At 50.8% G+C, this 17,458-nt stretch overlaps 1 protein-coding gene across 1 annotated transcript in view; it reads right to left on the bottom strand.

Moving 5' to 3' along the window:
* Window positions 1-1,084: 1,084 nt before the first annotated feature.
* The window catches only part of LOC149361779 (cytochrome P450 2B11-like), a 43,503-nt gene continuing 27,129 nt past the window's right edge, over window positions 1,085-17,458 (bottom strand). Inside the window, exon 7 of the mRNA XM_089569584.1 lies at window positions 1,085-1,277. Within this exon, the coding sequence (XP_089425710.1) occupies window positions 1,087-1,277 (191 nt within the window). The 3' untranslated portion in view covers window positions 1,085-1,086. The remainder of the gene's footprint in view (window positions 1,278-17,458) is intronic.

Here is a 17,458-nt window from a genome sequence, read left to right as displayed (position 1 = left end):
AGACTTATAGCTTGCGTCCAGAAATATACTGGACATGAACGCGCTCGTCAATAAACCTGGTTTAAAAGCAATAATTACAATCAGAAACTTTAAAAAAGCTGAAAACAACGCAAGAAGAAGAAAGATGGTTTGAACAGACAGCTCTTGCGAGGTGAAAAAAACGTTAAAATCCCAGCACGTCTTTCAGGCCTTCCTGTTGTTCTAGTGCGCTTCCCGTCGTTTTGAGCCAATTCTTCAGAATGAACATGAGTCAACCGAACGCGGTGGCACACAGTGTACGTAGGGTATGGTTTATATGTATTATTGAACGAAAGCGAGTCATGCTATCAAAGACGCCTTTGTGGAGGGCTCCATACAAAACCGATTTGGGTTTTTGCGTTCCTTGACATAGCGCAATAGACGAGCCTCAAGAATTTCGCCTCTCTCTAAATACGACCGCCGAGTCCGGGAACGAAATTGTGTCTTTCTGGTCAGCACCCAAGCACGCTAAACCCTGAGCTACCGCTGCGGCTCTGCATGTAAGGATACGGCCATTGGAGTACTACCTTAAATATTTTTTTTCACTCGGGGGCATCAGACACAAGGTCTAGAGCCAACCCTCCTTTCATATTTCAAAAGACTGTATGCCGAGGGTGTAGTTGTGTGCGTCTTAGACGCCTCCAGTCAACTGGTGGGTCCAGTTACTTACCGTCAAATGTGCATTGCATACTTTGCCCCTGATCCTGAGCAGGCCAAACCAGCCGTTATTAGCCGTTTGCCTCTATGCTGACGATTACCACACGAAAATGACTGAAGACCAGGGTACAAAGGAGAGGCAGTTTGCTGCTGTGCAACCAATACATCCGCTCAGCAAAAACAACAAAAAAAACACAGGCTTGAATCAAGAACAGCGAGCCCTCGCAAAAATACTTTCATTGGACAAATAGTTTATTGAATAGTTCTCGTTTCCTCATGCAGGCTGGTCAGTATTATAAAAATCGCCCGAAAAGGACACCACAGATAGACAGCGGAGAACTGAAAAACTAAAGCAATGAAAGAAAATGAAAATACTGGAGATAACCATCGTACAAATAAAAGGGTTGGCTCTTAAGAGTCAGTGAAGTTCCTGGGTAGGAACCGGAAGCGGACGTCCAGCAGTTTGCGTACTTCCAGCTCCGGATCCTCCCAGTCATATTGCAGTGGTTCGTCCAGAACCACGCGGTACTTTTGCAGCACAAACGTGATAAGCAAGAACATGTGCATGATGGCGAATTTCTGTCCGGGACACGTTCTCCGGCCTGCACAAAATGGCAAAATTAGTACCAGGAGTACGAAGGAAAAACGACTGCCATAATAACAGAGCACATCACGCTTTATTGCAAATATGAAAAAAGCAAGTATATTCAGTGGAAGAAATAGGAGAATTGATAAAGACCTCTCAAAGTTATGTATTATTAACCTTATTCGCCTATGTATCGCCCAACGTACCACTGCCAATATCGTAATCTGATTGGCCCTCTTGAATCTCTCTCGCCGCTCTGCTACGTTTACCTATCTTGAAATCATTCCAGTTATACATATTGGGACCATCGGCTACTTCTTTTTCACACTACATGCCGTGTTCATAATTAATTCCCTTTTTGTGCTTCGCCAATGACTTTCCTAACTCACCTTTGTTCACTAGCCCACTCAGCTCTCCTCTGTCACTACTCGTTAGACCATTTTGCCATCAATAGCTATTTGCATTCTACGCAATTTAATGTAAACTTTTCATTAGCCTGCGAATTTCTTTTCTAATGGCGAGCATTGACGTTGTGCTGCTGTTATATTATTTCCTACTCAGTGATACAATACCGCTGCTATTCATCACTCGGGATTGTGGACCAAATGCATCCCATCCAGCACTTACTGCCCTCTGATATCTAGCATATTTCCGCAAATCTTTGTAGCATTTGTTTGTTGTGTTTATTTGTTCATGCTTTAAGGCTGCCGGCACGTCGCTTTATCGCTTCGTTTGTGATGCAAGACGCGCCTAGAATTATCTCGATTGATCGCATCCGGACGGAGCCGATTCTAGTTCGCGCCAGAATGTTCTAGAACTTCTAAAGCTTTATCTCGAAGGTTCGCTATCAGCTTTAAGAAGAGCACGGCCGACAGCGGCGTTCATTCTGTTCGACGACCGCCGAGCACGCTTGTTGCTGCGCCGCCGCCGAGTGATCCAGTTCTTTGCGGGCGCAAGTCAGCCCGAATAAAGAGTTTTGTTTCGAAGACATTCTCGCTGTCTTCCTGTTCGCCAGACTTCAGTCACCACTACGTGACAACTGGTGGAGGTGCTGACCTGCTATCCACTTATGCCCCTCACGATGGAACCTGGTGCACCGCCAACGCCCGTCGGGCTTCGCCAGCCCCGTGAGCCACCGACTTTCCGTGGAGAACCCCACGAAGATGTAGAGGACTGGCTAGACATGTACGACCATGTGGCAGCGCTGAACGTTTGGAATGACAGCCCTAAGCTTCGAAACGTTTATTTTGCGGTGGACGGCCCTGCCAGAACGTGGTTTGAAAACCACGAATCTTCTCTTACGACCTGGGCGACCTTCAAGAAGCAGCTACTGGGTACGGTAACTAGCGTCGTACGTATGGAAAGAGCGGAGGTCCTCATGCAATCAAGAATTCAACGCCCAAACGAGACCGTGACTGCGTATGTCGAAGATATGAAACAACTTTTCAGCCGCGCCAACCCTGACATGACTGAGGAAAAGAAGCTCTCCTTCCTGATGCGTGGCGTGAAGGAGCAACTCTTCGCCGTTCTGATCCGGGATCCTCCAACAACCGTCGCCGAGTTTGTAGCTGAAGCTTCATCAGTCAAAAAGACCCTTGACGCGCGGACCCGTCACTACAACCGACCACTTCAAGTTCTGACGGCAAGCCCCCTAGGAGACACTCCTGCAAGCGGGGATAACCTGAGAGATTTGGTACGCGAAATTGTTCGCGAAGAACTTCGTCCGCTGCTGCCATCCCCACCGTAGCAGGCGCAGCACCCTCATGTGGCGTCGCTCACGCACATCATCCGTGAAGAGGTTCAGCATGCACCTGGCTCCCCGCCACAGACGACACCAATGGAAGTTGAAGCCATGAACTATGCCGCCGCACTACGCAGTCCTGCGCCCCGACGAGGCCCCCCAATCCCACTTCGACGGGCACCAGCTCTACAAGAACGACGACCTCTAGCTCCCGCCCGACCACCTTACGAGCGAAGCAACGGAACTAGGAAATGCGACCAGTGGAGGACTCCCGATAACCGCCCACTGTGTTTACATTGTGGCCATGCCGGACACATACTTCGCCACTGCCCGCAGAGACGCATCGAGCTGCGAGGTTTCGCCATCGACGCCCCTCGACCGCTCCCCGGCCAGCGACCACGGGAAATCGACGACTACCTGCGCAGAGGGGAGTACGGGTCTTGAAGCCGTCTTTCCTGCTCCCCGTCGCCGTCCACCGCTCGATTTGCATCACCGGGCCGCAGCTACGCCGAGGCTGTCCGAGGAAGGTCCCCTAGCGCCCGTAGGGGAAACTAAACAAAGCAACCTGTGGAGGTCAGGTTGCTTGCCGAGGAAACGACGAAGATCCTCCAGCGACCACGCCGTATGAAGACGCCACACCCACTACGCCGACGCCGCATACAAAGACAACCTCGACCACGTCGCGAACCACCTTCAAAACGACGCCGCCGTCAAGAAAAGCTTCGACCACATACCCCAGCCACGATTCACATACCCGACGAAGCCGTGATCCAAAGCCGAAGACGACGTTCAACTCCAGAGCCAGGACATCCGACTGAGAAGTGGTTATCGACGGCCGGAAGGTCACCGCTCTAGTCGACACCGGAGCCGATTATTCGGTGATGAGGGGACCATTCGCTGCGCAGCTGAGGAAAATAACGACCGCTTGGGACGGCCCACAAATTCGCACCGCAGGGGGCCACCTCATTACGCCATCAGGACGATGCACAGCGCGAGTGACTCTCAAGAGACATACCCATCCCACGACCTTCGTAGTGCTACGGCAATGTTCCCGCGAAGTGATCTTGGGTATGGATTTCCTTTATGGGCATCAAGCTATCATTGACCTGCGATCCAAGATAAGATCACGTTGCGCTTAGTGTCTTGGAGGAACAAGTGAGTGTCCCACCCCGCTCAAGCGTCATCATCACCGTAGGCGCCACGGAAGCGCCACTGAAGCCATTATCGAGGGGAACATGCAGTTGCTTCTCGACCGAGGAATCGGCATCGCAAGAGGCATCGCACATTTCCGCAATGGACAAACCGAAGTACTGCTGACTAACTTCAGCGAAGAATACCGGCACGTTAACAAAGGAACGACGATTTTCATTCCTCGACGAAATATTCGACGTACGAGACTTCTTCGGGCTCTCCGACCCATCCGTAGAAGATTCGCCTGACCAAGTGAACTCGCCAGCTTTCGACATAAACCCAGCCCTGCCCCGGAACAGACAAGACCAGATCCGCAGTCTCCTTCGAAGCTACAGCGAGTGCTTCTCGTCATCGCCGAAGGTCCGAAAAACGCCGATTGCCAAGCATCGCATTATAACCGACCAGCACGCCCGACCTCTCTGCCAAAGCCCCTACCGAGTGTCGCCGCGAGAACGACAAGCCATCCGCGGCCAAGTGGAAGAAATGCTGCGCGACGGCGTTATTCAGCCTTCGAAGAGCCCCTGGGCGGCACCTGTTGTTCTAGTGAGAAAGAAAGACGGTTGACTTTGAATCTGCGTTGACTACAGGCACTTGAACAACATCACAAAGAAGGACGTCTACACCCTCCTTCGCATCGGCGACACACTGGACCGGCTCTGCAACGCCAAGTATTTCTCATCGATGGACTTTAAGAGCAGCTACTGGCAAATTAAGGTCGATGAAGAGATCGCGAGAAGACCGCATTCATCACTCTAGATGGCCTCTTCGAGTTCAAGGTGATGCGATTTCGTTTCTGTTCCGCACCAGCCACATTTCAGCGAGTAATGGATACAGTGCTGGCAGGCCTGAAGTGGCAGATTTGCTTGGTATATTTAGATGACGTCGTTGTCTTCGCCTCGAACTTTGAGGAACACCTAAATACGAGGGGGTATTTAGTTTTTGTTTGAACTTATTTGTTTATTTTTTGTTTTTGTTTGAACTTATTTGTTCACATTTTAGGCACAGACTTTCAATTTCCTTAAAGTATTCCCCACTTGCAATGATACGCTTGTCGAATCTTTCATTCCGTTTTTCAAAACATTGTTTCAATTCATCTTTTCTGATGCTTGACAGTGCCTCCGTCATTTTTTTCTTCACCTCAGCAACATCAACGAAACGCTTTCCATTCACCTATTTTTCCATTCTAGGAAACAAAGGGAGTAGCACGGGGCAAGGTCGGGATAGTATGCGGGTTGAGGAATAGGGGTCATGCCATTTTTGGTACAAAATTGTCGTAGAGACTGGGCTGTGTGAGCAGGGGCATTGCCATGATGAAAAAACCAGTCACCCGACCGCCACAAATCTGGCCGCTTCTCCCGCACACTGTTGCCCAATCTTTTCAAAACAACCCAGTAGAAAGCCTGGCGAACTGTCTGACCCTGCGGAACAAATTCTCAATGGACGACTCCTCTCACGTCGAAAAACAAATCAGCATTGTTTTCAGGTTTGGCTTCACCTGACGAGCTTTCTTGAGGCGAGTTGAATATGAAGTTTTCCATCGGCATGATTGTTGCTTTGATTCAGGATTCGATTCAGGAACACTTGAGTTGTCCCCATAGCATCGTCCTTGTACGTCTTTCTTAATATTTCAAGAGTTTCCATTCAACTTTTTCCGAGCAAAAATCAGAATTTCACCGGCGCACGCTGTTCACGAAAATCAGATATTGCAAAAACGACATTCACACAAAACAGTCGTGACTCTAAAACTCTGACTAAACTAGTCTGACCTCCTTCAACGACGGCACTCGGCTTACTGAGTCTGGAATATTCGTTCTATGCGCTCCTAGTGGCAAAACGCGGTACCACACAAGCTTCGCCGACCAAAAAATTTAGTCCGGTTTCTTTTGCGTACCCCCTCGTAGGCTTCGAACAGTACTGGATGCAATCAAATCGTCCGGGCTAACCTTGAAAGCAGAGAAGTGCCACTTTGCCTATGAACAGCTGCTGTTTCTCGGCCACTTTGTTAGCAAGGAGGGAGTACGCCCAGACTCGCAGAAAACACCTGCTATCGCAATGTTTCCGCCACCGGCCGATAAGAAAGCTGTCCGCAGATTCCTCGGACTGTGCGCGTACTACCGACGATTTGTGAAGAACTTTTCGCGCATTGCCGAGCCACTGACCCACCTGACAAAGGCAGACGTGCCGTGGAAGCCTTCAAGGAACTTCAGTGTCCTTTCCAGTCCCCACCGATCCTCGCGCACTTCGATGAAAACGCCGAGTTAGAGATTCATACCGACGCAAGTAGTGTGGGCCTAGGCGCTGTCCTCGTTCAGAAAATTGACGGAGTGGAGAAGGTCATCGCGTACGCTAGCCGTTCCCTGTCCAAAGCCGAGGCTAATTATTCGACAACTGAGAAGGAGTGCCTTGCCATCATCTGGGCTACGTCGAAATTCCGCCCCTACCTGTACGGACGACCGTTCAAGGTGGTCAGCGATCACAACACACTGTGCTGGCTCGCCAGTTTGAAGGACCCCTCCGGCCGCCTCGCTCGATGGAGCCTGCGGCTCCAGGAATTTGATGTAACCGTCTTTTACAAGTCCGGACGCAAGCACTCTGACGCCGACTGCCTGTCACGAGCCCCTGTAGATCCACCGCCGCCGGACGACGATGAGGACGCCTTCCTGGGACCCATCAGCTCCAGCTCTTTTGCACAACAGCAACGCGCGGACCCCGACATAAAATCCCTCATCGAATACTTGGAAGGCAAGGTTTATTCACCCCCCGCCTCGTTCAAGCGAGGATTGTCTTCGTTTTGTTTACAGAACGATGTCCTCGTGAAGAAGAATTTTGCAGCGAACAAGACACCCTCCCTCCTTGTTGTACCTGTAAGTCTCCGCAGAGAAGTTCTTCAGGCCTCACACGACGAGCCGACAGCTGGACATCTCGGGTTTTCTCTCACCCTCCGCCGCATTCAAGACAAGTATTACTGGCCCCGACAGTCAGCCGATGTCGCACAATATGTGAAAACCTGCCGAGATTGCCAGCGACGAAAGACCCCTCAAACCCGACCAGCACGATTTCTGAACCCCATTGAACCCCCCTCAAGGCCCTTTCAGCAGATCGGCATGGACTTGCTTGGCCCTTTCCCGAAATCAACATCTGGAAATAAGTGGATCGTTATAGCGACCGACTACCTGACCCGCTACGCCGATGCAAGAGCCTTACCGAACAGAACAGCAGAAGAAGTCGCCAAATTTTTCGTGGAGAACATTCTTCTCCGACACGGCGCCCCCGATGTGCTCATCACTGACAGAGGAACAGGATTTACGGCGGAACTGACGCAAGGCATCCTCCATTACAGCCGAACCAGCCAGTGGAGAACAACTGCATACCACCCGCAGACCAACGGTCTCACCGAGCGCCTCAACAAAACCATCACCGATATGCTCGCCATGTATGTCGATGCCGAACACAAGACCTGGGACGTCATCTTGCCTTCCGTAGTCTTCGCCTACAACACTGCAGTGCAGAAGACCACTCAGATGACGCCTTTTAGGCTCATCCATGGCAGAGAGGCCACGACCACGCTGGACGCCATGCTGCCGAACATTACCGAGGAAGAAAACGTCGACGTTGCCGCCTACCTACAACGCGCAGAAGAAGCCCGAAGACTTGCCTGATTAAGGATCAAAGACCAGCAGTGGACCGACGCCACACGCTACAACCTACGAAGACGCAACGCGGAATACAAGCCAGGAGACCGAGTCTGGGTTTGGACGCCCATTCGCCGCCGAGGATTGAGCGAAAAGCTTTTGCGACACTATTTCGGCCCGTACAAGGTTCTTCGTCGGCCATGTGAATTGGACTACGAAGACGTCCCTGACCAAATGACTGCATCCCAGCGACGCTGCGTACGATCCAAAGTAGTCCATGTCGTACGCCTAAAGCCCTATCATGCACGCTAAAGGACGCCGTGTTTCCACATTCGGTGTTTATTTTTGCACAATCCGCTTTTGATTGTTGATAGCCGCATTATGTTCTAAAGCATCGAGTCGATGCTTCTTTGAGAGGGGAGTAATGCCGCGAATCTTTGTAGCGTTTGTTTGTTGTGTTTATTTGTTCATGCTTCAAGGCTGCCGGCACCCCGCTTTATCGCTTCGTTTGTGACGCAAGACGCGCCTAGAATTATCTCGATTGATCGCATCCGGACGGAGCCGATTCTAGTTTGCGCCAGGATGTTCTAGAACTTCTAAAGCTTTATCTCGAAGATTCGCTATCAGCTTTAAAAAGAGCACGGCCGACAGCGGCGTTCATTCTGTTCGACGACCGCCGAGCACGCTTGTTGCTACGCCGCCGCTGAGTGCTTCAGTTCTTTGCGGGCGCAAGTCAGCCCGAATAAAGAGTTTTGTTTCGAAGACATTCTCGCTGTGTTCCTGTTCGCCAGACTTCAGTCACCACTACGTGACGATATGCACCTGCTGACTCTTCTTACCCTAAATGAGGTGCATTCCCCAACAAGTTTGATAACCTTTTTCTCGTAAAGTGTCTTCTCCTTGCCAGACAGTGGAAGAATACTCTTCTTTTAACGCGGAAGCGTTAACGGCCCCGTCTCGCAGAAAAGGCGGTGTCATCGTGGACGTCGCGGCGTTGGCCTTGAGCGAAATACTCCAAAGGCATGAATAAATAAAATCGAATAGGAAATTGGTGGAGTTTAGGAATCGAACCAGGGCCTCCGGAATGCGAGACGAGCGAGCTAACCAGTCCGCCACGTTAGCTCGAGAGTTTGGAATGAACAAAGGCGCGTCTAGTGAATATGGTGTTGTCTTAGAAGGATTCTTTGCAGACATGTACAGTGGTGTATTTTAGTAATTATGTGCAATAAAATGATAGAAGGTGCAGTCAAGCAAGTAGCAAAGTACGTTTCCGTTACTTTTCCTCTTCTCTTGGTGCGCACGTAGCGTATCAGGTGGCGCCCACTAACACCACGCTCTCCCCTTTCTACTCGCAATAGGGGAAACAACCTACAATTGAAGCCCTCCGACCCATCTCGCTGACATCGTGCCTCGGCAAGCTGTACGAACGAGTTGTGCAAACAAGACTCCAAAACTACTTAGAAGAAAACAACCTTTTCCACCCATCGATGCTGGGATTCCGGGCGGGTCTCTCTACGCAAGACGCCTTCCTCCTTCTTCATAACGAGGTCCTTGTCGGCATCCCGAGAGAATCCGAACACGTCGTCATGGCTCTCGATCTCGAGGGAGCTTTCGACAACGTCTCGCATGACGCTATCCTGAACGAACTGAATAACCTCCACTGTGGTGAACGGGTATTCCAATACATCAAGAATTTCCTCTCGAACCGCACGGCCACCATTGGCATAGGCGAAACGCGCTCCGATATCAAGAGCATGCCCAACAAGGGCACGCCTCAGGGATCCATCATCTCCCCTCTCCTATTTAACGTCGCCATGATTGGAGTGGCAAAGGCCCTGCAAGAAGTTCCCGACATTGGATTCACTCTGTACGCGGACGATGTCACCATCTGGACCACCAAAGGCTCTTTGGCGGACAAGGAACAAGCGCTACAAGTGGCGGCGACATGCGTCGAAAGAGAAGCGATATGCCGCGGCCTGCGATGTGCCCCTGAAAAATCAGAAATAATCAGAGTCAAGGGGTTTGCGTACAAATCCCAAGACACCCCGATCAACGTCCTACTTCATGGTACCCAGGTTAAGGAAACTTCTCTAGTCCGCATACTCGGTCTCTGGATACAAAGCGACCGCAAAGCCACACACACCTTCAAGCTACTGTCCCACGCCACCCAGCAAATCGCCCGAATGATACGCCGGGTGGCCAGGAACAGAAAGGGCATGCGAGAAGAAGACACAATAAGACTGGTGCAGGCGCTTGTCCTCAGCCGCATCTCTTACGGTCTTCCGTATCACGCTCTTCTCAGACAAGACTTCAAGAAGGCGGACGCGCTGATCCGCACGGCATACAAACACGCCCTCGGACTACCCCCGTATACGACCAACACCAAACTCGAAGCACTGGGACTTCACAACACCTTCGACGAAATCAGAGACTCTCTCCTCCTCGCACAGCGAGAGCGACTCCTTCGCACGGAAACCGGCAGGCAGATACTCATTAGAATCGGCTTCCCGGCCGATCTCCAAGTCATCGAGTCGACGGAAAACCTTTCACCCAAGTACCGCAATAGAGTCCACGTCAATCCACTACCCAAGAACATGTCACGCTCGCACAACGAGGGCCGACGCAACGCTCGGATCGACTACTTAAAGCGCACAGTTGCCCGCAGCTTCAATGCTCTATACGTAGATGCCGCCCTACACAGAGACGCCACGCGCGCCACGGCAGTAGTGGTGGACTCGACATTTCAGGAAGTGGCCAGCGTTTCCCTGAGGCACTGCACGGTCACCGAAGCTGAAACGGCCGCGATAGCGCTCGCCGTCCAATACGGAGATACGCACGGCAAAGAAGTGAAGATTGTGTCGGACTCCCAGGCGGCAGGTCGACTTCTTCTCGCAGGAAGAATCCCCAAAAAGTTGTCCGTATTTGCAACGACTTCCCCTGTACACAATTCCGAACTCCGACACGAAATCACATGGGCTCCGGGGCACTCGGGGCTCGAGGGAAACGAGGCCGCGGACCTGTCAGCTCGAGGGCACACCAACCGAGCGACAGACACCCCCGACCAGGACACCACCACCCCCGAAATCCCCACTGCCTACAGTGCACGGCTCCAATACTTTAGAACGCTTCGCCAGCAATACCCCCCACCGCATAAAAGGCTAAATGCTCAGGAGGCGCGCGAATGGAGGCAACTCCAGACCGACACCTTTCCTAATCCATATAAGTACCACATTATTTTCTCGGGCCGTTACGAAGGCTCCTGCCCGTGGTGCGAAGAACATCCCACAACATACCACATTACAAGTGGGTGCGTTGGGCCAAAACCATTGGATCTAAAATTCCCTAGAACAATGGAGCAGTGGGAGGCCACTCTGCTCAGCTCGGACCTTGCCATTCAGCAACAGCTGATCAAACAAGCCCGGGCGGCAGCGATAGCCACTGGGGTCCTGAAATGAGGACACCACCCGTTCTGTAACCTTTCATTTTCTTACTTTCTTTTACTTTTCTCAATAAATGTTTTCAACAGCATGCCACTGCCCCAACAGATAGCGCACGAGTCCAAAATGGGGAACGGGCTCAACTTCGAACCTCGAAACCTAACCCAAGCAGTGGAAGTCGCCATCGCGTTAGCGGCAACACTGATTCCAACACAATCATAACCGACTCGCGAGGGGCGTGTCGGAACGTCCAATTGCGCTGGGTCCTGTACCTGGCCTACCGGCTACTGCAAAACAGCTCGAAAGCACGAAGTCCATCCCACCGCTTCATAGTCTTGGCTCCAGCCCACTCGGGGCTAGGAGGAAACGAGGCAGCAGACGCAGCCGCCCGCGCGCTCTCTAACCGAGCAACCCCGTCCCCCGCCTCCTTTGAAGAAGCAGCGGAAGCCACGGCCGCCTACACTTTCAGGGAAATAATGAGGGCCTCGATTCTGGCAGCCTTGATGCCATAGGAAGCACAAGAGGGTTCTCACGCAGCTTCCACCCTCTCCGTTCGATGACGTTCTACGTCACACCTGCGGTAAATCAGGACGTTCTACGTCCACCGCTTATGAACGTGGGTGGCGCTGATGAACACTCTCAAGGTTAGGTTACTTGTAAACATAAATACCCCCGAAAGCAGAAGAATTGACAGCCGTCGCCGTAGCTCAGAGGTAGAGCACCGGACGCGTAAATCGAAGGTCGTGGGTTCGGATCCCACCGGCGGCATGTGGTTGTTTTTTCTTCTGTTTTTCTAATCAATTATCTTTAAGCGATAACATATTCAGTAATATTCTAAATTGATCAACACCACAAAATAAATAAATTACTTTAAGAAAAAAATCCCCTGTGCCCCTTGGTTTCTGTGGCTGTTGGCTTCTGTCAACTATACCAAAATAGACATAAAATGTACCCCCCCCCCCACCCATGTAAAGGTTTAACGAGAGCGGAAGAAGGCCTGTTCCTCCGCCTCATCACGAACACCACATGGCGTGGGCGCACTCCTCCAACCCTGCCTTTACTCCCAACCCAAACCCCACCCGGGAGGACTGGGAGGCGACCCTACGAGCATGTTCCGACCTGAAAGCCCAAAAGGCTATGATTGTGAACGAGCAATGGTGGCAGTGGAAGCCCCTGGGGTCCCGTACTATGGACTCCACCTAGTGTTTGTGAAGGGAACGACACTCAGCCTGACCCCAGAACAACCTCTATGTAACTACCTGTTTACAGAGGAAATAAACGTTTTTACCACCACAACAACGGCAGCGCCTCCCGCTCGTCTCATTCGGGCGCAGTGGGGCCGTGCGGGGACCCAGGAGTCGCACGTCAAGCGGCGAACAACGCAGCGCACATCCAACATGCGTTCAACACGAAGCTTGCGGCTTGCTGCCCGTTCGTTGTGCGCAGAAGCCATGCTGGTGTTCGTGGCACTGGGTTTGTCGAGAAAGATATACCGACGAACTGCGACTGCAACTTGAGTACCGCGCGTTTCGGCAAGGCGCCCGGCCGCGCTTCTACGTGATTTGCCGCTCGCGCGTCCGTTTCACCGTCCGTAGCTTAACCGCTGCACCACTGCGTCAGGAGTGATACGATGACTGCCACAAATGTATTAATTTTAAGTAGAGAATGGCTAATTCCGCATATATGAGAATTAATCCAATAACGCTATCACGTCATACCCTAAAGGCGGAGCTCAAGTACCTCCTCCGAATTTTTTTTCACATTTTTTCTTTCCCCTTCCTGATTCCGAGTGCTTATGGCCGCAATCATGCGCTGCTATTCTTTCCTTGGTCACATAACAACGCGAACTCATAATCGAATCAAAAATTTCCATGATGTCCTTCATTTATAAACTTTTACCTGCATGTCTTTCCAGTCCACAACTCTCATTACCTTTTGTTAAAGAGGCTCTAAAGGGGATCCCAATAAACTTGCGGCATGCCTAGGATGTTAAAGGACACCGCTTTACAAATATTTTCTAGCAAGATTTTTTTTAAAGCGTTTTATTAAAGCTTTGTTATCTCCTGTCGAAAGTTGAATTTACTCCTCTTCGCGCCTTTCTTCTTTTGTCAGTTTTTGCGCGCTGGCTTGTCGGCGCCTCCGCCGGCACCACCCACTCGGTCCCTCTGCCGGCTGCCGACGATCGCGGGATGAGGGTGCGGAGCTTGCGGCCGCGGCCATGGGAGCTGTATGACGTCAGAAAGAGGCGTCATTGTGAACCAATGACAGCCTTTCGCTGGTTACGTAAAGAGTGCGGCATGGCGCGTTGCTCGGATTCGGACGAAAGCTCGGCACTGCAGGTCGCCGTGAGGCGCGGAAACGCTAATTTTTAAAATATACTTTAAATGATCGGTTTCTTTTGAGGTGCAGTACGCGGCACGAACGCTGAGTGGCCTGTATTCTAGATAATGCAAACATATTATAGGCAACCTCGAACATCCTTTCATGGACCCCTTAACGTTTGGTGAATGGCGCCAGAGAGGTTGTGTGAACTTGCCCGACGCCCTTCCTGTTTTGCACTTTAAGCCGCCGTGGTGGCTTAGTGGTTATGGTGCTCGGTTACTGACCCGAAAGACGCGGGTTTGATCCTGGCCGCGCCGGTTGAAATTCGATGGAGGCGAAATTCCAGGGGCGCGTGTACTGTGGGATGTCACTGCACGTTAAAGAACCCCAGGTGGTCGAAATTTCCGGAGCCCTCCACTACCTCCTCTCTCATAGCCCGCGTCGCTTTGGGACGTTAAACACCATAAACCAACCAACATGCTTTGCACTTTTTCACGCATCATTTGGACGACAATACGCGAAGCGCAGTCCCTCTATGTATTACCTATACGTGTTGGGTGACAGGAATATATAGAGACCGCAGGTAATCACAGAATTAGTCACTTTACGCAGAACATCGTTTCCGCGCCATCTAACAAAAACAAACATAGTAGCTGGGTCTTACACGGCAAGACTGGAGGCAGCGCTAGCATACGCGTCCGTCCCTAGGCACCCTAACTTCGCTCCTGTCCTGTCCAGCAGTGTTCTGTGGGCGCAGAGAGGGTGCTGGTTGCCACTGCCCTATCATGGCTATGCAGACATCTCTTGGGTTCCACAAGTTCGCCCAATTAAAACATAGCTACTGGCGCAACCATAGACAATGATACGGTTATCTTAATACCCTTCTTTGATACCCGTCGCGGATATTTCGATCAACCCGGACTTTTTGCGCGAACACAAGATGATGAAATTCAAGAACACCAGACGAAGAAAATTGTCATGGGGACGTGGGGGCTCAAAAGTTACGCGTCAAATACTGCACATGTCTATAAGAGGAATGCGTTAACGAGAGATATATGTCGCATAAAAAGACGTTCAATTACCCCGATAAATAGAGTTATCTGAGCCCACCATGACGCAAAATTTCAAATAAATAAATTCTCCACGTTTCCGCAAAATATGTTCCATGCCGCTCGAAGATCAGATGCTCACTGCAACAGAGCAGCAGGATCAAGAAATTTGAAGCTCGGAAGAACGGACGTCATAGCTATCCTGCTGTTAACGTGCTTATCGCTACACACTGTGTTCAACACTCGGACGTCGTTCATACAAAAGGTGGAAAAAAGCGCAGACTACATTTGAAACCCTTGAATGGAGCTGGAAGGCTGCAAATTGTCTGTGCAGAAAAGGTGAGGGAACCACATATCTCTTCAGCTGACCGGAAAAAGAGTTCACTCATCAAAGAACAGCGATCAGAGAAGAGTAAGGAGCGCAGATGCATGCATGCAACTGCGCAATAAACAATGAAACTGAGTGAGAACGAGCATTAAGGATTAGGCGTTGAATATCTATTGCAGCAGATTATTGCGGAGTGGATGGAGTAGTGAGGGTGGGGTATCTCAAAGGAGGCAGAGAAATTCTCGCCAAAGTGCATTGGCACAATGCTGATACGAACTAACCATTCGGTACAACTGTAGTAATTTGTGCGGATTATTTAGAGCAAAAATCAAGGATATGCAAGTAAACGAAAATTCTGGCATTTCCCAGCAGGAAGACAAAGACACGGGTGAGAAAAAATTGGCGACGATTACGTTACTTCGAAATGCGAAATTTGAGTGCAGCTCATGACCTCTTTTAGCATTTCCACAGACTGAGGCAAAGAATTTGAGGAAGACATGTATGTGCAATTACAGACAAGTTGTTATTTTTCACACATTCCTTCTTCAAGAAACACTCACAAACAGTTCTTGATTCTCTTGAAGGAAGCTTTGTGGTAGGAAAAATAGATGGATATATGCTCGACTTGCTGCACCAATGCCTGGTTATCAAAGGCGAGGTATATACAAGTATTTCGCGAGGGAGACACAGCCGTTGGAGGCGTTACGAGCGACAGAAACGGGTTGTTCCTCCGTATAAGTGGTAAGCAATTCCTCTTTCTTTGCCTTTAAATCTACATTACAGTGCCCACACAACCAGCCACCCTGGCAGGTGGCAGTTAATGGCTGATCGCGAAAGTTCACTCAGCTTTGTCAGCGTTAACGCATGCAGCCACATCTCTCTCTCTCTCATCACCCCACGTACCTACAAGCGTGATTCAGCCACCCACTGACCCAGGGAGCCATCAGACATAACTTCCCCAGCGAAACTACGAGACACGAGGAGAAGTGAATAACAGTACAACGCTGATGTACATGCCTGATGTACACCAAGTAGCCCATACGGGTACTACGGAGCCAGTTATGCGCACTTCCTTTCCTTAAAATGATCGGAGTGTAAAACGTTGTTAACGCCAATGCCAATAAACACAATGAACGACGACGGCATATGGCTTAAGCGCCACGTTTCTGGCAAAACGTTGTCAATGCCAACGCATGCAGCGCACATCTGTGACTACCGCCGCAAAGCTTAAAGCTGGATTGAGGTGTCCATTGTTTCAACAGGGCAGTTATGCGCCTTCCCTCTGCTTCCCAAGCTCTAGCTCCATTGCTTTCGCACCTTCAAGTGCAACTATGGTATGCACTGTTGCTTACAACGGACAACGGCGACGCCACGAAACGCTGAAAAGGGTGCCAAGGAGCTCAGCTCTAAAATTCACAAACGGGTACGCTAATAGCTTAACACAGCGTATTCTAAAGGAAAGGTGTTTGTGTCAGTGTCAACACAGTGTTGCCTGCGTCATCGTTTGGAACGTTATCTCTGCGGTTTGTGGCTGCCTTATGAAATTAGCGGTTTTAGAATGACGTGAAGTGAACATGGGGCGGCAGCTAAGAGGATTTGCTCGCGGTGCTGTGCGGCCGCTCTGAACATAGCCAGGAGGAACGTTCAAGGCCGAATCGACTGGCTGCAGCTGGTTAGCTGTTGCTGCGGTGTGCAGACGGAAGGCAGTTCATGGTGAGCTATGGGAAAGAATCTAGTGACAAGGCTTTTATCGCAACAACCATGTCCGCCGAAGCAGCGACGTCGACTGCTTCGGCAGCAGCTATGCTGCTCTTATGCCTTTATTAATTTGCGCCACGGTGATGCCAGTGGTGGCTAACATAGGCAGTCGAGCTTATGTGACGTCGCTCGTAAGTAAAAAAAAGAAACGCCGGTTTCCTTTGACCGCCAGCCAGCTCGGCTCATTGCGTGGTCGCACTTCAGAAGCATGCCATTGCCCACGAACGACCTTGAGCCGCCGTTGCCTAGAAACGCCGCAGCCGCTCTCCAACAGTTGGCGCCACCGTCGACGCCGCTGCCGTCGCCGCTCGCTCCACCAGGTGTGCTCCGTTGGGGCAGAAGGAGAGGCGCTGTCGCTTCGTGGAGGGTATATATATATATATATGCGCTTCGCCACAGTATATTCTTGGCGTATCTGTTACAGCGGGTGGCTCTGCTTCGGCGGACGCGGTTGTTGCGACGCGTGTCTGTTCTTTCACTATTTCCTCTCACGTCTTTCAATTCTCCTCTATCTGCACGTGGCAGCGATGGTGGCTCTGGTCGAGCCAGTCGGCAGGCCCGTGCAAATTGGTTTTCGTCTTTTTTTCAGTCGCAACAACAACAATAGCGGACTCTAGTCGTTGCGGAGAGCACGAAACAGAGGCAACAACGAAAGAACGAAGAGATGACGAGACAACACGCTCAAGAGACGGCACAAGAACGCAGCTGCACGACTAGAGAAGCGTCGTAACGAAGGTAC

The sequence above is a fragment of the Amblyomma mixtum genome, chromosome 2, assembly GCF_055824585.1.
Source record: "Amblyomma mixtum isolate Tamu chromosome 2, ASM5582458v1, whole genome shotgun sequence".
In the NCBI taxonomy this organism is placed as follows: Eukaryota; Metazoa; Arthropoda; class Arachnida; order Ixodida; family Ixodidae; genus Amblyomma; species Amblyomma mixtum.
The sequence above is the reverse complement of the archived record's forward strand: the minus strand, read 5'-3'. Positions and strand labels throughout refer to the sequence as shown.